Source organism: Siphateles boraxobius, unplaced genomic scaffold, assembly GCF_051911475.1.
Source record: "Siphateles boraxobius isolate OS27281-9 unplaced genomic scaffold, OSU_SipBor_1 89, whole genome shotgun sequence".
Taxonomy (NCBI): domain Eukaryota; kingdom Metazoa; phylum Chordata; class Actinopteri; order Cypriniformes; family Leuciscidae; genus Siphateles; species Siphateles boraxobius.
The window spans coordinates 1,861,841-1,883,954 of record NW_027509218.1 but is presented as its reverse complement, the minus strand read 5'-3'; the positions used below and the strand labels follow the sequence as shown (position 1 = coordinate 1,883,954).

The following is a 22,114-nucleotide window of genomic DNA, read 5'->3' as shown; positions in this document are numbered from 1 at the left end:
CATTCAGCTGACATATAAACCACACTTTAAATAAACGAAAAAACTATCCAGTGATGAAATGTTTTCTGTGATGACACAAATCTTGTGGCATGTCCTAACCACCGGGATAATCACACAACGCGCACATGTCCGATAATGACACTCCAGTTTGCGAACTAATGACTCATTTGAACCGATTCGTTTTAATGAATGGTTAAAACAACTGATCTTTCCAACACTGAACTCACGAGACGTCTGAATCATTGTATAACTAATCGGTAACACTTTACCCACTTTTTAAAACAAAATTACGCCACTGAGTGTAGTTATTACATATGGGTCGTCTCATACAGCGCATGACTATAGTTAATTGTAAATTCTTTCATGCAGTAAGAGGCGGTATGCACCCCTTTAAGCCATGGTGGCAAAACAGTTATACATGACCAATCAAAATCGCCCTTTCGTGGCGCGCTCTAAACGCTCTGACATTCTTTCAAGACAAGCACTCAGTAATTTCGATATAAATTTCGATATAAACATGAAGTTTGAAATGTCTCTCTCTAACTTGCTAAAAGCATGCTAACTTTGATGATACTTTCCCACCGGGCTCTGCTGCTCGGAGGCAAAAGTTAACAGGGCTTATATCTTGTTATGAGCAAAGACGTCGCATTTTGTTTCGGGCCTGTACGGATCAAGAGAGAGCAACTGCAGCATCGTTACGAGTGGCATGGATATTAGGCAAAAAGGAAAAGCCGTTTACAGACTCAGAGACAGTCAAGGAGTGTATGCTGGCATCCATTGAGGAGATGGTAACCGATGAGAAAACCCGAAAAAACATTACTGATTCGATCAAGCAAATTCCAATTTCTGACTGGTCAAATATGAGGAGAGTCGAGTCTCTTGCATCGGACGTTTTTGAGACGCTTTTGGACAAGCTGAGGAAGGCTGAGGTGATGTCTTTGGCCGTGGATGATAACAGTGATATTGCACAGCTGTGCCTCTATGTGCGATTTTTTGATGGGGAATGTTTTCGTGAGGATCTGCTTGGACTAATTCCCATGGAGGGGCACACTACCGGTGAGATTCTCTTCACTAAAATTGCTTCATTCTTTGAGGAGAACAACTTGGATTTGGCACGCATCAACATGTTGGTGACGGATGGTGCGCCCTCGATGGCGGGCAGGGATCAGGGGCTCGCCGGGAGGATGGCAGCTGCAGCTCCGCAGGTGAGATCTCTGCATTGCCTCATCCACCAAAGCCTCCTGTGTGCCAAGCTCAGTGGTGAGTTAAAAGAGACCATGGACTCTGTCATGGAAATTATAAACTTCATCCGTTGTACCTCCAGTTTACAGCACCGCCTTTTCCGCAAGCTGTTGACTGACATGTCTGCTGAATATAAAGATTTGCTCATTCACAATGACATTAGATGGCTTGGCAAAGGGAAACGCTTTGAAACGTTTTTGTGAACTAAGAGAAGAGATTCTGGTGTTTCTCCGGTCTTCAAAATTGAAAAAAGCTGGCAAGTTTCTGTCTCTGATGGAAAATTATGAGTTTAATGCCGCTGTTTGCTTTTTGAGTGACGTTTTCCAACATTTGAACCAACTCAACATGGAGTTGCAGGGCAGAGATAAAACAGTCGCAGAACTTGTGGAGAAACTTCATGCTTTTCAAAGAAAGCTCTCACTCTTCTCTGTTGATCTTTGTCCTGGCAAGATGCTCCACTTTCCCACATTAAGGAATTCTGGCCTGCTAATTACCGAGGTGATGTCAGGGTTTATTGACTCATTGAAAAACAACTTTTCCACTAGGTTTGAGGATTTCAGCATCTCCAGTGAAGTGATGAGATTTGTGAAGTACCCTTTCTGTGTGAATGTTGAGGAAGATTTTGCATTGAGAGGGAAGGAGCTTGTATTGTCATTGGATGAGGGGTCTTTACAACTGGAACTCATTGACATTCAGTCGTCAGATGACTTGCGACAGTCATTGCTGCAGGCAGGTTTTGAGAAAATCTGGACCCATGAAGTCAGCCAAAAGAAATTTCCACATTCAAGGGGTCTTGCACTTTTTCTTCTGACAATGTTTGGCTCAACGTACACTTGAGTCATCATTCTCACACATGAATGCCATTAAAACTCACAATCGCATATCCCTCACTGACCAGCATCTGCAACACTGCTTGCGCATTGCCCTGACAACATATACACCTGACTTCACTACTCTTGCCAAGTCCAAAAAATGCCATTTATCTCATTAGATGGCAAATGTTGGCAAACTGTTTTGAACAGTCTGAGTTAACAGTTATTTACACCATATTATGCACTTAAAGTTTATCTTGATGTGGTATTATTGTTCAATGCAGTTTTAAATGTTTTGCCTTGATAAAGTGCCATGCACTGTTATGTTGTTATAATTCTATTCTGTACCATACTATGCACTTTGGTTTTCTTTTTGTTGGTGCAATTGGAATTTAAGTTGTTTGTAAGTTAAATTAATGAAATTCAAAACAACTGATATGGCTCACCTAAAGTCTTAGTGTCTTAGTGCATCACAATGTGCATATTTTGTTCTGCATTTACAAAATAGAATATATTGATTCCTTCAATATGTTGTTGTAATTTCTTTATTTGTTACCATAATTACTCATATTCTCCGGCCCCTTATTTTGCCACAGTTTCATGAACTGGCCCCCATTCCAAATTAATTGAATAGCCCTGCCATACAGGTTTAAGGGGTTGTTGTAGTTTAGTAAGAATAGAGAAATATACATATATATGTTCCTGTGTTTGTTTTTATTTTATTTTTAAAGGGAGATGTGTGATATTCGCAATAATATGGTAAATATGGATTGCGTCATGACAGAAGGAGGAGCACAAGCTGGTTAGAGAATATTTTCTTATGATGTTAATAAACTGTAAGTTCCTGCAAGTGATGGACAGGGTGGATGGGCTTCTTAAGAGCTTTTTACCTTAAACATTGGCTTAGGTCATTAGATTGTTCAGCTTTAATGTTTGCTGTGTCTGCGTCAAAGTGGCATGATCCCATTCATTTTTAACTGAGAGCTGGCGACTTCTGGTGACACGAGTGACAGAGAAAGTTGGCCAAAAAATGTAGGTGAGTCAAGCGAAATCAGTCTTTTTTTCGCAAGCAACAACCAATAGGAGTGAAGACTATCAGTGGAACTCACACGTCACCATCTTGAGTGCAGGAAAGACAGGACAAAGTACCAATAGCATTTGAGCGACAGCACTAGGAATGGCCACAAGCATCTCCATAGTACAGAAGCTAGCGACATACAGAGACAATGTGAACAGAGATAGTGTGAACAGAGCTTTAGTCTGTTTCCCTCTCACAGCTTTCTTAGCAATGCAAGTGGAGGGCCAAGACCCCTCTTTCTCCATGATGAGTTGCATGCAGATATCTGTTTTTTGGCCACAAGCATCTCCATAGTACAGAAGCTAGCGACATACAGAGACAATGTGAACAGAGATAGTGTGAACAGAGCTTTAGTCTATTTCCCTCTCACAGCTTTCTTAGCAATGCAAGTGGAGGGCCAAGACCCCTCTTTCTCCATGATGAGTTGCATGCAGATATCTGTTTTTGAGATTCTTCTTATAGCATAGGGCAAGGCTCTGACATTCTCAGCTCAATATATTTCTGGATTGTCCCTGTAGGGGAACAACTTCATGGGTTCTGGCCTTTTTGGGCAACTCAGATTGGCAGAGCTCTCTTTCTATCTGTGAATCAGTGCTATGTTAGACCTTTCTGCGCACTTCTAAAATCGAATGCCTAGGCATGATGTTAACCCCAGTTTTAGATCCTTCTGGGTTAATGTTTTGGTAAATGTTTTTTTTAACTGTTTTTATTAATGATTTCTGGGGGGGGTTCTCAATTATTGTATTACAGGAATTATTGTTCATTAGTTACATTTATAGGTAAACAACTTAAAATGTTTAATGAGCATATCATCATGATTTCTTAAAGGATTTCATAAAGTTGATTATGATTTCACTTTTCTAACTTTAGTTAGTGTGTAATGTTGCTGTTTGAGCATAAACAACATCTGCAAAGTTACAATGCTCAAAGTTCAAAGCAAAGGGAGATATTTTCTTTTAAAGAAATCACTTTTTAAGGACTACAACAAACGCCTGGTAGGGACTACAAGACATTCCTCCCGGGTTAGTGACATCACAAACCCTAAAATGGACATAAACCCAGCCCCCGGAACACAATTTATATATAATAACACGATAATCTTATCAAGACAGAATATGCTAATCAATGAGTACAAGATAACTACACATAAGCTACATAAATTCATCAACTAACCATTCAGAAATATTGTCTACATGTCGTCACCTCCTCTTGCTCAACGAGCACACCCGGGCCCTTAAGAGAGCAGCCAGAAAAATGGAGCGCAACTGGAAGAAAACAAAACTAGAGGTATTTCGGATTTCATGGAAGGAGAGCTCGATTGCTTACAGAGAGGCTTTAAAAGCTGCTAGATCTGCTTATTTTTCAACCCTATTAGAAGAAAATAAACATAATCCAAGGTATTTATTTGAAAAAGTGGCTACACTAACGAAAAAGAAAGCTTCAAGCCCAGAAGTTTCCAAGAAACACAGCAGTAATGACTTTATGAACTTCTTCACTTATAAGATTGATAATATTAGGGACAAAATTATAACTATGCAACCGTCTACTACAGCATCGCATCAGGGATTGCATTATAGTCTCCCCGAGGTAAAATTTGATTCATTTGTTGCCATAGGAGAGGAAGAATTTTGCAAACTCGTTAATTCATCTAAATCGACAACATGTATGTTAGACCCTATACCGACTAAACTACTGAAAGAGATGCTTCCAGAAGTCATAGATCCTCTTCTTAACATCATTAATTCATCTTTGTCTCTAGGATACGTACCAAAAACCTTTAAGCTGGCTATGATTAAACCGCTTGTTAAAAAAACGCAACTCGATCCTACAGAATTAGTCAATTACAGGCCGATCTCAAATCTACCTTTTCTGTCAAAGATACTAGAAAAGGCAGTATCCTCACAACTGTGTTCCTTTCTTAAAAGAAATGGTATCTGCGAGGATTTCCAGTCAGGATTTAGACCGCACCATAGCACTGAGACAGCTCTCATTAAAGTCACAAATGATTTGCTCTTATCATCCGATCGTGGTTGTATCTCTCTATTAGTGTTACTTGATCTTAGTGCTGCATTTGACACCATTGACCACAACATTCTCTTAAATAGACTAGAAAACTATGTTGGCATTAGTGGAATTGCACTAGCATGGTTTAAATCATATTTATCTGACCGCTATCAGTTTGTAGCAGTAAATGAAGAGATGTCTTATCGATCACAAGTTCAGTATGGCGTACCACAAGGCTCAGTACTAGGACCGCTGCTGTTCACTCTCTACATGCTACCTTTAGGAGATATCATTAGGAAACATGGAATTAGCTTTCACTGTTTTGCTGATGATACTCAGCTCTATATATCTTCCAAACCTAACGAAACTCACCAATTCACAAAAATATCGGAATGCATAGTTGATATTAAAAATTGGATGACTAGTAATTTCCTACTACTAAATTCTGAAAAAACAGAGATTCTAATTATTGGACAAAAAACTTCCACACGTAACAACCTAGAATACCGTCTAACACTTGATGGCTGCTCTGTTAAGTCTTCGCCGTCAGTTAGGAACCTGGGTGTGCTCTTTGATACCAATCTTTCATTTGAAAGTCATGTGTCTAGTGTCTGTAAAACCGCATTTTTCCATCTTAAAAATATATCTAAATTACGTCATATGCTCTCATTGACAAATGCGGAACAACTAGTTCATGCGTTCATGACATCAAGGCTAGATTATTGTAATGCTCTACTGGGTGGTTGCCCTGCACACTTAATAAACAAACTACAGCTAGTCCAAAACGCAGCCGCTAGAGTTCTTACCAGAACCAGGAAGTACGACCATATTAGCCCGGTTCTGTCAACACTGCATTGGCTCCCTATTAAACATCGTATACATTTTAAAATATTGCTGATTACTTACAAAGCACTAAATGGTTTAGCTCCCCAGTACTTGAGCAAGCTCTTAACGCATTATAGTCCTTCACGTCTATTGTGATCTCAAAAATCCGGCCAGTTGATAATACCTAGAATAAATAAATCGACTGCTGGCGGTAGATCCTTTTCCTATTTAGCACCAAAACTTTGGAACAATCTTCCTAACATTGTCCGGGAAGCAGACACAGTCTGTCAGTTCAAAGCTAGACTAAAAACACATCTCTTTGACCTAGCATTCACATAACACTCTATAGACTTCTATAATTTAATATTAGGCTGCTTAGATTAGGTCACCCGGAACTGGGAACACTTCCCTCAAATCCTGATGTACTTGTTACATCATAAGAAGAATGGCATCTACGCTAATTTTAGTGTCTTTGTTTATCCCGAGGTTTTCCCGCAGCCTGCCGGATCCAGGCCGTTTCCAGATCTGACGAAGGACTTTCGCCTGGACCCGATGACAATGCAGTGCTGAAGTGCCAACTAGCCTCTCCCTATGGAGGATCCCTATACCACTCTACAGATAAAGCGTTGTGGAATTTTTCGGTTCTCGTACCTACCCAAAGTGATAAGATAAAATAAAAATTCTGCATCAAAATTTATAGACAAGTAGTTTATTTAGGCATGGTTTGTAAGGAATTATAAACCTGCGCACATATATTCAAACGCACATAACTGTAGAATCAATTCTTAATGCGCATGTGAACGCCATCAGCGTCTATCACAGGTTCACGTTTAAAGTCTGTTTAGAGAGAACGGTGTAGTCTTAGCGGCCCCTAATTTAATAACAAACTATCATTTAGACGGAAGTGAATCAATCAAAACTAACTTTAGCTGGAAAAAACATTTTTCAAGAGCCACTATAAAACCAAACCAATCTCTGTTACCTTAAATTATATCTTTATCTCTGTAAAGCTGCTTTGAAACAATCTACATTGTTAAAAGCGCTATATAAATGAGGATGACTTGACTTGACTTGTCTCTCTATCTTTTTCTGACTCCGGTTTGAACATAAAAGGCAAAATGTTTTTTACATTTTCAGTCCATGTCTGTGTGAGGTAAAAGGAAACCAGCTGTTGTAGCTCCGCTCTCTGTGCCGGGAGCAGCAGCTCATTTGCATTTAAAGGGACAGACACAAAAATGGTGCGTTTTTGCTCACTCTCAGTAAGTGACAATTTTAACATGCTATATAAAAAAATCGGTGGGGTATTTTGAGCTGCAACTTCACATACAGTGTACACATACTGGGGACATCAAAGACTTATTTTACATCTTGTGAAAAGGGCATTATAGCACCCCTTTAACATTTGCTTTAGGAAAATTGCATCCTATGTTTTCACTTTACTTAAGCCATCAATGATGCATTTATTAGGTTAGTAACTGTATTATCACTCCCAATAAATATTTATAAAAACACAACACGACTATTAATAACAATATATTAACTTATTTGACAGAAATAAATATGAATTACTAAAAAGTAATTGTAACTATAATATAATGACATTATAGAAATGCTGGTTGCATCTTTATAAATACATTCATGGAACCATACGACTAATTAATGATGATGACTAATTAATACTATAATCAGTGTATAGTGGACTATGAGCATGCGCATTGAAAAACCAAATGCATGACATAAATGTAAATTTCTAAAATTATAATAATATTATATATCATAATAATAATATAGTAATAGTAATATTATAAAAATAATATAAATGTAACTATAACTGTTCTTATAATGCAGTAGAGGTCTTAATGAGTCTTTATAAATATATTTATAAAATAGTAATACTTACTTATAAATAAGTTTAAATGGAGCTATAATTCATTATAAGCATTGTCTTCATAGTGTTACATAGGCTGATGAAGTGGAAGTCCTATGGCGAACTAAATATGGCCCATTTTCCAAGATTCCCAAGACCTTGATATTAGAAGATCTAAGAACCTGTTATCTCTCACTCTGAGAAGATTTTCTTTGAGTCATTAAGCTTGGTTCTGCTACACTCAGTCAAGGATTTGTGTGTTTGACCCCCCTTTGGGGGGGTCTGTCTTGGGGTCTGGTTTTTAAATAAGGTAATTAAACCGCTCAGATTGTTAGAGCTTTCTCTTTTTCAGTGAATTTAGTGCGTAGTGGCTGGGCCTTTCTGTGCACATAGTTTTTGACCTCAGGCTTAGGTTCCTTGGGTTACAGTATTTCTGAATTGCTAAAACACATTTTTTGAATGTTTCTCTTGCTTTCTCAAAACCAGGGCCGGCCCGAGGCATAAGCGAACTAAGCGGCTGCTTGGGGCCCCTTGGCCACCAGGGGGCCCACCAATCGAGTGGAAAAATCTAAAAAAAAAATTTAGATGACTTAAACAAGTGACATAAATAAATGAATTAATGAATTAATGAATGAATGAATAATTAAAGACATGAAAATTCTGATTTCATGATCAATATACCTGCCTACAACTGCTGCTGTGTCTGCCAGCGTTTAAGTCATGCGCATAATCTAGACACCTCGCACGTGCATAGACAATTCGTGCGCAACTGCGCATTGTCGCGGTAATGTTAAGCCATGTCACAAAAAAAGACGTGTCCCTCTTGTGCCGAAAATAGAAAGAAGTAAATGACAGAGAAGGAGAAAAAAAGAGCAAGATAAAAGTATGTTTGCATGATTATTTACAGTTTTGTGCAGCAATTGACCCATTCCTATCTACGGCAAGCCCCGAGGGGAAAAATACATTGCATACACACATATACAACGTGCGCCAGTACATCATTACCGGTATTATAGTAACAGACTTTGTTGGATTCTGTCATGTAGGCTACAATCCAACAAAGTCTTGACAACAGACAACAATAATTGTCATTGTTGAACCCTTGCTCTTATTATGTTTCTGATTTCTCAGTTTTGTCATTATTTTGGCAAATAATTTATTTGATATGTTTTGAGACAGTTTGTTTTAAAAAGTTTCGGAGAGTTAGTACAAGAGTAAAGTAAAAGTTTAAACTTTTTTATTTAAGTAGGCTATCTATTTTGTATTAAGTATTTATTACAGTTTTTCTCAATTGCTAAAACACAATTTCTGAAACCTCGCTCCATTTTCTGAAAACATTAAACACAAAACCTCATCTTCAAGCACTATTTACAAAACCTCTGACTCCTCTTGCAAAATGAAACTTTCGCCTCAAAACAGTTTTACCTGTGTTCAAAATCAAACACTGCTCTCAAATCATAAAAAAAGTTATCAAAATGCTATACACTATCAAGCAGTCAGTAAACAATATACCAAAAAATGTATAACACATTGTTCAAAACATATAGTTCTCAGGGAGAACTACATTTTTAATCTCAAAGCAAATTTCATGTTGTTTCATTGTACAGTCTACAGCAGTGCACTGGACTACAGTATATGATACTCAAAGGGACACAAATGAAAGGAGTAAACATGTGATCAATGTGCTTCTTGTCTTTGCCCTGGGTCAGGCCAGAGCACTTCGTCAACATCACAAGCAATATTGTTCCTCCTGAGGCAACGGGGGAAGAAGCCTCTTGTGTGTCGTATCCAGCCCTGACATGATTCCTCACCAATATCACCACAGGCTAAATCCATGGCTTGCAGCAGATTTACTGTGGTGTAGGGTTGTCTATCATAAACTTTCCATCTCCAAGAGGAGAAAAACTCCTCAATCGGATTCAGGAAAGGCGAGTATGGAGGGAGGTACAAGTTCATAAACTGCCCATTGATGTTAAACCATTCCCTTACCTGACCAGCTCGGTGGAAACTGACATTGTCCCACACTATCACATATGTGGGAATGGGATTCTCATTTAGCTCTTGACCCTGGTGCTCTTCAACCAGCTGCTGAAATAAAATATCTCTTAGATTGGCCATAAATCTTAGAAGGTGCTGGATGTTATATGGCCCGAGTGTAACATGGTGATGTAGAACACCATGGTTGCTAATAGCAGCACAGATTGTGACATTGCCACCTCGTTGACCAGGGACTTCAACAATGGCCCGCTGTCCAATCATGTTTCGGCCTCTCCTTCTCCTCTTTGTTAGATTGAAGCCAGCTTCATCGACAAAGATGAACTCATGGGGTCTGTCCAAGGATTCCAAGTCAAATATTGTCTGTGTAGAAATACAATATACTGTATTTAGAATTGTGTAAGTCGTAGAGAGACAGTGATATACTGTAGAGTACAATTAGGCCAACTGTATGCACTTCTAATTCACATACATTGTATATACTGAAGAGTAATGTCATTCACATAGTATGTGTTAGTACTGTAGACAATCTGGATTACAGTAAATGTTTCTGAATGTCCACTTACTTGCACATACTGAGCTCGCAGTTCTTTCACCCTTAGTGAGTTGTGCTCAAAAGGTACTCTGTATACTTGTTTCATTCGCATCCTGTTACGATGGAGGACATGGTCAATTGTGGAAATGCTCACACTGTCGATTCCCTGGAAGTGTGTGTTGTCTTGTATCACTCGTTCCTGGATTTCTCTGAGTCGTATTAAATTATCTTGAAGGACCATGCCCACTATAACGGCCTCTTGCTCAGGAGTGAATATAGCTGTCCTTCCACCTGCATGTGGCAGCCCTTGCACTTCTAAAAAAAAGTAGATGTGCAGTTACAAAAAAATGCATGCAGTACTATACATACAGTAATGTAGTTTGCAAATGTCTATTGAAACAGTTGCATATAGTGTAGTACAGTAAATTTGCTAATACAAAAATACAGTAGTATACTGTACCTGTTCTCTTCTCTGAATGTCCTTACAATGGTGGACACAGAAAATCGGCTCAAATTGGGTTGCACTCTAAGTCCTGCTTCCCTCATTGTCAGTCCATGGACAAGAACATGGTCTATGACTGTTGCTCGAATTTCATCAGATATTTCCAATCTTTGTCTTCCTCCTCCTCCTCCTTCTCCTCTTCCTTGCCCCCTCCTCCTTCTCCTCCTCTTCCTCTTCCTCTTTCTTGCCCTCCTCCTCTTCCTCTTTCTTGCCCTCCTCCTCTTCCTCCTCCTCCTCCTCTTCCTCTTCCTCTTTCTTGCCCTCCTCTTCCTCTTTCTTGCCCTCCGGCTCCTCCTCCTCCTCCTCTTTCTTGCCCTCCTCTTCCTCCTCCTCCTCTTCCTCTTCCTCTTTCCTGCCCTCCTCCTCCTCTTCCTCCTCCTCCTCCTCTTCCTCTTCCTCTTTCCTGCCCAGTCTTAAGTGAGATCTGCAAAAATGTGTTTTACCATGTGAAATTGTTTACGGTATTGACAACAGACCCCACAATTAGCTAAATGAGTTCAGGCAACTGAGAACTTTGTTCAGCCAATGGATTTTAGTGTTTTAGCAGTTGAGAAAAACTGTAATACATAACCTCACTGTATTAATTTATAATGTATCATTATTGCGTGATATTGGTGTCAATAATCGTCAAGCTCAGGTGACTCCGCGTAGTTGGAGGGAGCCCCCAAATCAAATTCTGCTTAGGGCCCCCAAAAGCCTTGGGCCGGCTCTGCTCAAAACCTTAAACACAAATCACCAAACTCAAGCTACACTGTCAAAACCTTTGACTTGTCCTGCTTTATCAAACAATTGCTTCAGAAATGTTATCTTTACCCAAAACCAAACACTGTTTTCAGATAACACAGACATCCAGCTAACGCCTAAACACTACACAGCAATCATTACACACTACAGAGATAAATGCAAAACACTGCACTCAGGGCAGAGAAGGGGAAAATCATGTTTATTATGAAGTACTTGCACAATCCTGCACAATTATAAATATAGTCACAAACAAAACAAGCAGCAGATCGATAGCAAGCAATGTCTTGGAATGATTCTGCCTCAGCATCATGCCTCTGGGCATGGTCAGGCCACAGGACCTCATCAACGTCACAGGCAATCCTATCCCTTGCTAAACAACAGGGAAAGAATCCTTTAAGCATGCCGAATCCAACCTTGAATCGCTTCCACTCCAATGTTGTCACATGCTGCATCCATTGACTGAATGAGATTTTCCTGTGCATTAGGATTTCTGTCATAGACCTTCCACCTCCATGCAGTAAAAAATTCTTCAATGGGATTAAGGAAGGGCGAGTATGGCGGGAGGCACGTCTCTGTTACGCATGTAACCCTCGTTTCCTAAGTTTCCTAAGCACGGTGAAAATTCACATTGTCCCAGATTACCACATACATGGGATGCTCTGCCTGCTCATCACCTCTCTGTTCACGTCTCAGTAGTGCTTCCTGTAGAACATACAGAAACGTTATAAGATGGGCAGTGTTGTAAGCCCCTAAAGTCACATGGCGGTGAATAACCCGTAGCTGCTGATGGCAGCACATATGGTCACGTTGTCACCACGCTGCCCTGGCAACTCTACAATGCCACGTTGACCAATAATGTTGCGGGCTCTCATAATGTTGGTGAGATTGAAGCCAGCTTCATCCAACAAGATTGTGTTTTGCCATTCTGAGTTGAAGTGCACCAAAATGCTACATGTGCTTTGTGAATGACAATGTGTTTACAGTTTTGCACAAAGAGTGATTCCGATTTGCTAGTTGTGCCTAACCACATGAGAAGTTTTTAAAGTTCTGCAAACTGTGTGTCTCAATCAATAAAGTGGTTTGTACTCTTGCAACTTTGGTTTTGCAAATGGATTTTAGTGTTTTAGCAATTCAGAAAAACTGTAATATTAGTTGCTCACTGAGTCTTTGCTTGCTTAAATTCACTTTGGTGGCCAGGCATTTGGTCAGTATGGAGGTATGGTTGGTATTAACTTTCCATCCAAAAAAAAACTAAAACCATGACGCAGTGTCTCATTCCTTCGAAAGTGAATGTCCCAGGTCACATGAGTAACCTGTTCCCTGAGAAGGGAACGAGACACAGCGTCATGATTAGGGCCAAATTTCGAGTTTAGAGCCCTCTCTTGGACAGCACGCAAAATACGCATATTTTATACTATATCTAATTATAACTAGGTGCGAACTCGTGAAATGATTTTATGAATTATTTACACATACATGTGTTCTGTTTGTTTCATAAACTAGGCTCTTTGAGTAAAAATATGTTAGAAATAATCATGAATAACAAAATAATGACATTATAGATGACCACTTTAAACACAGTGAAGTCTTTTACTTTGTCTGTCTGTCTGTCTGTCTGTCTGTCTGTCCGTCTGTCCGTCTGTTTGTTTGAAAAACACACACACACCATGTCCAGCTCCAAAGGTCAGAGTGTTTGTCCTGTAATAGCTGCTTTTCGTTATGGTGTGGTATAATGTTTGTATCGAGGAGGGATCAAACGCAAATCTCTGTGTGTGTGTGTGTGTGTGTGTGTGTGTGTGTGTGTGTGTGTGTGTGTGTGTGTGTGTGTGTGTGTGTGTGTGTGTGTGTGTGTGTGTGTGTGTGTGTGTGTGTGTGTGTGTGTGTGTGTGTGTGTGTGTGTGTGTGTGTGTGTGTGTGTGTGTGTGCTGTATAGAGAGTGAGCAGCCTGCTGTCACCAGCAGTCATGTTTAATTCTGTTTCATCTCTTTGACAGTGACGCCAATCACTGTCAGCAAGCCACAGTATGTACTATCACCACACACACACACACACACACACACACTTGACTTGACACACACACACACCCTAAACAAAGCCTTTTATTATGCATATGCACACACAGAAGTAAATCTTATTTCAAATGTTCTTTCACAACTGAGGTGATTTAATTGAGTTCTCAGTTATGTTTCTTGTACCTCTTAACTTTATCTCAAATGTTGTCCAGCTTCATCTGTGAAACTTCCGTGTAATTTCCTTGGTATCTCAGAAGAATAACTGAGACATTTAAGAGATCTCATTAGGGCTAAGCGGATTTCCATTTTGTAGGATACATGTTTTAAATTGAGATACAGTATGTTCTCATGAGACAGGATGAGACAAAACGTCTCAGTTACGTATGTAACCCTCATTCCCTGAGTAGGGAACGGAGACATTACGTCGTGATGAAGAATGGGGTTTCACTTAGAAAGCCTATCAACTTCGAGTATTACAACACAAGCCAATGGAAAAGAAATGCCACAAGTCTCCGGATTTTGCATGGTGTAATTCCGCCCCATATACAAATTAAGTCAGTATAATGAACTATATACTGATATAGTAGGTATATAAGGAAGTACACTGGCAACCTGCAGATATGTTACTTGCTAAGGAGCCGAGACTGAACTCAGGCGTTTCCAGCAGTAAGGCGGAAGTGGCAGGGAGACGTAACTTAGGAAACGAGGGTTACATGATTAACAGAGACGTTCCCTTTCGTAGTCACTACGAGTTACGTCGTGACGAGGAATGGGGTTCCCAGTCTAATCACGCCACCTTCTCGGCTGTCTTCCAGTGCCCTGCGTATGAGCTACCTGTCGTGAGACTAGCACGGACGAAGGAGTCCTACTTAGCACAAGAATACCAAGGTACACTGGGAAGCATATGGGAAATGCACTCTTGGAGAAGAGATTTTTAATCTCAACGAGTTTTCTTCTGGTTAAATAAAGGTATATATCTCAGTGGAAATATGCAATTATTGCCTGCCCGAAGGGGGTACTTACAGAATACACATATGACCCACGAGCGGGCTGCATATGGAGGAACACTGGGGTGTCCAGCCTGCAGGGTGGAATGTTTCAACCCCAGGGACAAGGCGGCTTGCCAAGGGAAAGATACATGCTCAGAGAGGCTTACAGTGGGAATACACATTTGGGGGAACCATGTACATGGTAGCACCTAACCAACGCGAAAGCTGCCGGAGACATAACCCTGGCGTTGATGTCAACAGTGCTGGAGGAACTCAGGGTTTGTCGGGGAAGCTCACCAGAGGAAATATCGCACGTATCCAGTCCGTGGAGTGGAATGGCGAGCAAGCGAAGACACCTGAGCAGATCCTAGTACCGGCTGGTTGAAGCGAGTACATGAGAGGACACTGACTCCACTTGGAGATTGCAGAATCTGGCAAATGTGTTGGGTGTCGCCCAGCCTGTAGCTCTGCAGATGTCTGTTAGCGAGGCGCCATGCGCTAGAGCCCAAGTGGAAGCCACACTCCGGTTGGAGTGGGCTTTCACACCAAGGGGGCATGGTCGACCTTGCTGCTGGAAAGCAAAGCAATGGTGTCCACTATCCAGTGAGACAACCTTTGCTTGGAGAGAGCCTTTCCCTTCAGCTTCCCACCATAACAGACAAAGAGCTGTCTGAGCCCGAATTCCAGGCACACTTCATCAATGGAAAATGCGTGCAGGTCCCCCACCCTCTTAATGGAGGCCAATGTAACCAGGAGCGCTGTCTTAATTGACAGAAACTTAAGCTCCACTGATTGCAGTGGTTCAAAGGGAGCACTCTGCAGGGCAGTTAAAACCACTGAGAGGTCCCAAGAGGGAACGAGAGGAGGGCCAGGAGGATTGAGTCTCCTCGCTCCTCTCAGGAACCTGATGATCAGGGCATGCTTTCCCACGGACTAACCATCGACTGCATTGTGATGTAAGGCGATAGCAGCAACATACTTTCAGGGTGGAGGGAGACAGCCTTCACTCCACCCCGTCTTGCAGGAAGGAAAGCATGACACTGATGGGGCATTTTCTGGGGTCTTCTTGGTGAGAAGAGCACCAGTTGACGAAGAGGTTCCACTTCAACGCGTAGGCATGTCTCGTGGACGATGCTCTAGCAGAAGTGATGGTAGCCACCACCGCTGGTGGTAAGGTACTCAACCTGCCTCGTCCCGTCCAGGGGCCACATGTGGAGGTTCCAAAGAACGGGATGAGGGTGCCATTGGGTGCCCCGTTTCTGAGAAAGAAGGTCCTTCCTCAGAGGAATTGGCCAGGGAGGTGCTGTCGCGAGGTGTACAAGGTCGGAGAACCAGGTCCGGGTGGGCCAATGAGGCGCAACCAATATGACCTGCTCCTCGTCCTCCCTGATCTTGCACAGGGTCTGTGCAAGAAGGCTCACTGGGGGAAACGCATATTTGTGGAGGGCAGCTGTGCACAAATGTGTCCGTGCCGAGCGCCTTCGGTCAGGGAGTAAAACAGGTCGCAATGGGACGAGTCGTGGGAGGCAAACAGGTCTACCTGCGCGTCCCTGAACTGATCCCAAATCAGCTGAACTGACTGGGGATCCAGTCTCCATTCTCCAGGAAGAGGCGGAAGCCATGAGAGCTCGTCGGCTGCACAGTTCAGGTCTCTCGGGATACAATGTCTCGAAGTGACCTCAGATGCTTCTGGCTCCATAGGAGGAAGTGGCGGTCAAGTTGTGACATACGGCGGGAGCATAGACCACCTTGTCGGTTGATGTACGCTACTGTCGCGGTATTGTCTGAGAGGACTAGTACGTGTTGGTTCTTGAGCAGCGCAAGAAAGCGGTGCAGAGCAAGGCATACTGCCAGCAACTCGAGGCAATTGGGGAATCTCTCTATTAGGTCATCGAGTCTCAACCATAACATTGCGATGGTCATGTTCCCGCAGTGAGAATCCACGAACGCTGTCTGGGCGTGATCGAAGCCCAAACACTCCAAACAGCATTCGTGCCCATCAGCTGAATCAATCACACTACCACAACCAGAAATACAAGGGCTGAACGTCTTTAAAAAGACGTGCCACATGATAGCTCTTTTTGTGAGAGGAAAGCTTGCAGCAGCGCTGAAGCGCCCAGGGAGGAACACACACGCTGTTGCAGACCACCGACTGGAAGCTGCTCGTCTAGAAGATTCTCGAAGATAGTCTGCAGGAGTGAAGAGGACCTCTTGGCTCCGAAGCAAAAACATATCTGCATGTTGCCAACGTACTTCCTTATATACCCACGAGGTGGGGCGGAGTTACGCTATGCAAAATCCACAGACCCATGGCATTTCTTTGCCATCGGCTCGTTTTGTAATACTCGAAGTAGATAGGCTTTCTAAGCGTAACCCCATTCATCGTCACGACGTAACTTGTAGTGACTAGGAAAGGGAACCATTTATATCGATATACTTTAAATGTTGAGAGACTTTGATCTTAACTTGACTTTGAACACGCAGTGAGCTAAACATGAGACATGCTTTAAATACAGAATATTTAATAGCTATACATGAGAACTGCTCTATATTAAAAGTGGAAGCATACTCTTCCCACATTTCTAACAGCACCAAAAACTGCAGTACGAAAGAGTGTTAAACTTTGTTTTGCTGCTTCAACCCCAGCAGCGAAGTCTTCAAAGTGTCAAACTTAATTTACCCATGTTGTGGTGAAAAAATAACAAAACATTTAGCCCACTACATGGAAAATACAGAGATATACAGTACTGTGCAAAAGTCTTGGCTACGTTGGTATTTTCACAAAACAAAAATGACAAAAGGAATGTTTGAAAATGTAAACTGATATTTCCTACTGACACACTACAGAAAAAGATATAAATAACTGGCTTAAAACCTTTTTTGTGTGTGTGAAAATACTAAGACTTTTGCACAGTACTGTATATATTGTGTATTTCCATTCAACCTAAAAATTCCAAGATTTCCCACCCATTTCACCAAGCTTCATGTCATTTGTCATTTCTATTTCCAGTAGCCATTGCTTTTCATTACATACACTTCTGCTTTTTATATTCATGTCTATAGATGTGTGTGTGTTTAACTTTCAGTGTCTCAGAATGGTGATGCTCATCATGGGTCAGTTTCCTCCAAATCATTTGGCAGTCATGTCATACAGAGAAGTGAAGCTGACCTATAATGGAGCATTCTGAATTCAATTGGTCCTTTGTTAAAGTAATTTGATGCTTACTCTCTAGATACTACGTATCTGCACACGTTACACCCCTGACCAGGACACAATGACGTTTTCTGACGGTCTCACACTGAACCGCACACAGATGCACAATGCTGGCTTTGGCCCACTAACAGACCTGGTGTTCACCTTCGCGAACCAACTTCTGCCCATCGAGATGGACGACACCGAGACAGGACTGTTGTCTGCCATCTGCCTCATCTCTGGAGGTGGGCGTCACTTTCACACACACTAGAAAAGAGGTTGGCAACCTTGTCATGAAATGGCATTTTTAATTTTGATAGTTAGTCACTGTGCTACCCCCTGTGCAAAAATCCTTACATTTTGTTATTTTCGCATTAGAAATCGTTATTCAATGTCTGATTTAAACCTGAAAACTATGGGACCCCATTGTATGTGTGTATGGATGTTGCACATCAAAGTCATTGTGATTTGTGGAATTTTAGTTTACTGTCATTGATTGTGCTGTCATTCGACTGTGCGACTGTTGAAAAACTGACTTAATTTGTATGTTCTGCTAGTTCTGCTTAATGCTTTTTTCTGCTTTTTTGGTTGTAACGCTCTGTGGTTGAATAAATAATTTGTCAGAGCTGCACACTTCTGTTGACTTTTGCAATTTAATTATTAAACGTCAATAGTATGTGTAGCTCCATAAAAAAACACTGACTATGAGGAATGAATGTAGATCACTATGCAGGTGTGTGCCTGTGATTATTACCCCTTCCCGGGCCAATGTTGGCAAACGTGCCAGAGGTTGCCGACCCCTGCATTAGAAGCATTAGCTCTGTCAGCTAGTTTGATGGGAAAACACAATTGACATTTAAAATGCAAAAAGTAATTTTTATGTTTTTCTGCAGTGGTCTTTATATTGATACATTTTAATGTAGACGCAACAGAAAAAGTTTTAATTTCCACTGTCATTGTAGTTCAGAACAACCATATGTCCTACTATATTCTGCAAAATGTGCGAAGCACACTGTGTGCCAATACTATATATTAAATACTTACATACTATTTTAAATACTAGGTTTAAAAACTAGTGGCCAATATACAGTAGATGCTGTGTAGCATTCAGTAAGCTGAATGTGAACACAGTCAGTAACTTCAGTGAGAGTGATAACACTGCTATCCAGTGGTCATGGGAGTTCCTTCATCATTGAGCATGGCACATTTAGAGGGTTCATATTCCGTTCAACAACACTCTGAGGGAAGGATTGTTTGTGATATCTTATTAATTTATAATGCCTCTGATCATATGCTGTCTCTCTAGATCGTCAGGATTTGGAAGAGCCTTCAAAAGTGGACGAGCTTCAGGAACCCCTGCTGGAGGCTCTGAAAATCTATGTGAGAAAGCGAAGACCCAGTAAACCACACATGTTCCCCAAGACCCTCATGAAGATCACAGACCTGCGCAGTATCAGTGCTAAAGGTCAGCATGAATTCTGATTCTTAATATTTGACCCCCAATCATAAATATCTGGTGACAGTCTTGTAAATAGTTGTTTGTTACTAACCTCAAAGCGCTTTATTATTTCAATCATGTTATAGTAAGTTTTGAACTCAAACACATGTGTGTTTAGGAGTACCTTGCACTATATGACTATAATTTATTTTATTAAAAATAACCCCATGCTTTGACACTAATGAGTTAGCACACATATTTTTTAAAGTCGAAAATATATAGCAAATAGGGCTTTTTTTTCCTTTGTGCTAAGAACAATGGGTCTCATTCAAGCATGCGTACGCACAAATTGTGTTGTGAATTAGGCAATTTTTCATGAGAAGTTCTCCTGTGCGTATACATATATAAAAATAATCCACGCAATTATTAATAAATGAGACCCGATGTTCTTTTTTTGTTTTTGTTAACAATTGGTTGTTATAATATTTCCCATAACATCGTTTTTAGTTTAATTGAGGCCAATGTGTAAACTTAATAATAAAGGCTGTGGGAAGCGTCTCATTCTGAAGGCTGCGCCTTCCGGAGGTCGCATTTGCCGGCAACATACAACGTCTCATTTCAGAAAAAAAGTAACCATTATAAAATTGACTTTTATTCCTGTAATTTCTTACTTTGGAATCTAATGGTTACTTCTCTCAAATGAGCCAGCCTCAATGGTGTATTGAAATTTCATAGCATAACCTGGTTGAACTTTCAGTGATGCAACAAATTTTTCATATATCTTTAAAAAAAGTAAAAAAATTATATATAAAAAAAAAGAGGCAAAGAGGTGCAACAGCACCTCACAGTGATTGGAGCTCACAGTGACTGTTTCCTGTAGGCGCTGAGCGTGTAATCTCTCTGAAGATGGAGATCCCTGGATCAATGCCTCCCCTCATCCAGGAGATGCTGGAGAACTCCGAGGGTCAGGACGGTCAGAACTCAGAGCGTAGCAACACGGAAAAGAACAACAGCAATTCCACAAAGACCAAACCCTCGACCCCCTCCCCGGAACCCACAGACGATTCTGGGGCCACTTCCTCCAGCGAGGAGCCCTAGAACTAAGGCAGCTGTAAGACATGTAAGACCTTTGGACAGTACCGGTAGACTGGAGGCCGACCTCTCCAGTGTGTTGGATTTTTGGTCGATTTCTGCTCGTTTCTTGCTTTAAGAACTGATGATGGCTGGAGTATAATCATAAACACGACTGAAGAATCAAGTCCGACTAACATCAATATCTTACACCCTGCAGTGTGCATGTGTGTGTCCCAGATGCCCAGCTCAGGTCTCCTGTATGGATTTCTTCATGTACATGATAAGCTGTTACTTTTATTAAGTGATTTTTACTCAGTCCTCTCATTTCAAGTTGATGCATTTATTGTACATATCATTGTAACATATGTTGGTGCTTTTTACAATGTCTAACTTGATAATGCGATACATTGAGCTGAAATCCTTTAAATTACACTTTCATTTTCATTTATTCATTTACATTACGCTTTTATCCAAAGCGACTTACAATTGTCATATGTCAGAGGTCGCACGCCTCTGGAGCAACTAGGGGCTAAGTGTCTTGCTCAGGGACACATTGTTGTCTCACAGTGGCCCAAAGGCATGTGTCTTATCCACTGCGCCATCACCACCCCACCCCACACTTATATAGAATGTTCCCTCTCAGTCGCTCACGTTCGACGTGACGTCGATGTGATGGCATAATTGGGATCACTTCAGAGAGCCCTATCAACTTCGAGTGTCTACAGAACGAGCCAATGAACGTTGGCATGCGTGAGAAGCATCATGCGCCCCCGCCCCGCAGCGCGGGTATAAACAGGAAGCGGGCGCACGCACTCATTGTCTTTCGCTTCGGAGCCGAACTTTCGTTTTGACTCTGAGTTTCTGCAGACTGCTGCAATGTTAAAGACTGCTTCAAAAGGAAAATACTCTGTTCCAGTGCTGGTGTGAAGGCGCGATCAGCGGTGGCCATTACAGCTCACAACTGCTGTTTTCACAGCATTGTTTGTGTGTGTCTGTGTATGTGTCGGTCTCGGTGGGCGTTCCTCTTTGAGTGTGTACCCTGATTACACCGCGGCTATCCCTGGGTGCTTCAGCACTGAGAGAGTTATTTATTTATTTATTTTCTATATTTTTTGTTTTCAACTAAAAGAGCAACACAAGCGTGACCCTGCCTCCTTTTCAGGATGTCATTCCGCTTGTGCGTTTCTGGATGCGGTCGTTCCCTGGCGCCAGCAGACGGCCACAATTTGTTGCCTCTCGTGTTTGGGCGTTCAGCACGCTGAGGAAGCTTTTGTGAATAGTTCATGTTCTCATTGCGGGAAAATGACTATGGCAGCGCTAAGATCAAGACTCGCTTACCTCACGGGAGGTGCAGTCAATGCCCAGATTTAGTGTTTATTCTGGATATTCCTCAGAATAAACCTACTTTTGCGCATGGTCAGGGTGATCTGAGGATTACCGTGAGGGCTTCCCCGCCGAGGCAATCTCTGCGGGCCCCTCACGCCTCTCAAGCGCTGCCGCCGTGTAAGCTTCCAAAGGAACGCGCTGGTCTTCCTCATGGGCGACCAGCCGTGTATTTCGGGGCCCTACCTGACGATCAGATGTCGATCGCAGCATCGGAGGGGGAGCTTCAGTCCTCTGGAAATGAAGATTCGGCTGCTTAACCCCCTTCCGGGACTGTGGCGTTGCCCGAGTCAGATCCAGAATGGGCGGCTATGCTTTCCCGGGCCGTCGAGAAGGTCGGGCTTGTGTGGAACCCTCCACCACGTCTCGAACCTTCTCGGTTGGACGATTGGTATCACGGGGCGGGCCGTGCTGGTTCTCA

At 41.7% G+C, this 22,114-nt stretch overlaps 1 protein-coding gene across 1 annotated transcript; it reads left to right on the top strand.

Annotated features, from left to right (window-relative positions):
• The first annotated feature begins 17,850 nt into the window (after window positions 1–17,850).
• On the top strand, window positions 17,851–20,450 carry LOC143731941 (retinoic acid receptor beta-like). Its single transcript, XM_077222548.1, has 3 exons — window positions 17,851–18,043; window positions 19,105–19,263; window positions 20,117–20,450. The coding sequence occupies exons 1-3, from the start codon at window positions 17,881–17,883 to the stop codon at window positions 20,332–20,334; spliced, it is 540 nt and encodes a 179-aa protein (XP_077078663.1). The 5' UTR covers window positions 17,851–17,880; the 3' UTR covers window positions 20,335–20,450.
• The last annotated feature ends 1,664 nt before the right edge of the window (window positions 20,451–22,114 follow it).

Excerpts from the sequence above, each read along its gene's own strand:
- LOC143731941 (XM_077222548.1), top strand. The coding sequence starts at position 17,881 with ATGACGTTTTCTGACGGTCTCACACTGAACCGCACACAGATGCACAAT. Across the intron at positions 18,044-19,104 it reads CATCTGCCTCATCTCTGGAG|ATCGTCAGGATTTGGAAGAG; the intron begins GTGGGCGTCACT and ends CTGTCTCTCTAG. Across the intron at positions 19,264-20,116 it reads GCGCAGTATCAGTGCTAAAG|GCGCTGAGCGTGTAATCTCT; the intron begins GTCAGCATGAAT and ends TGTTTCCTGTAG.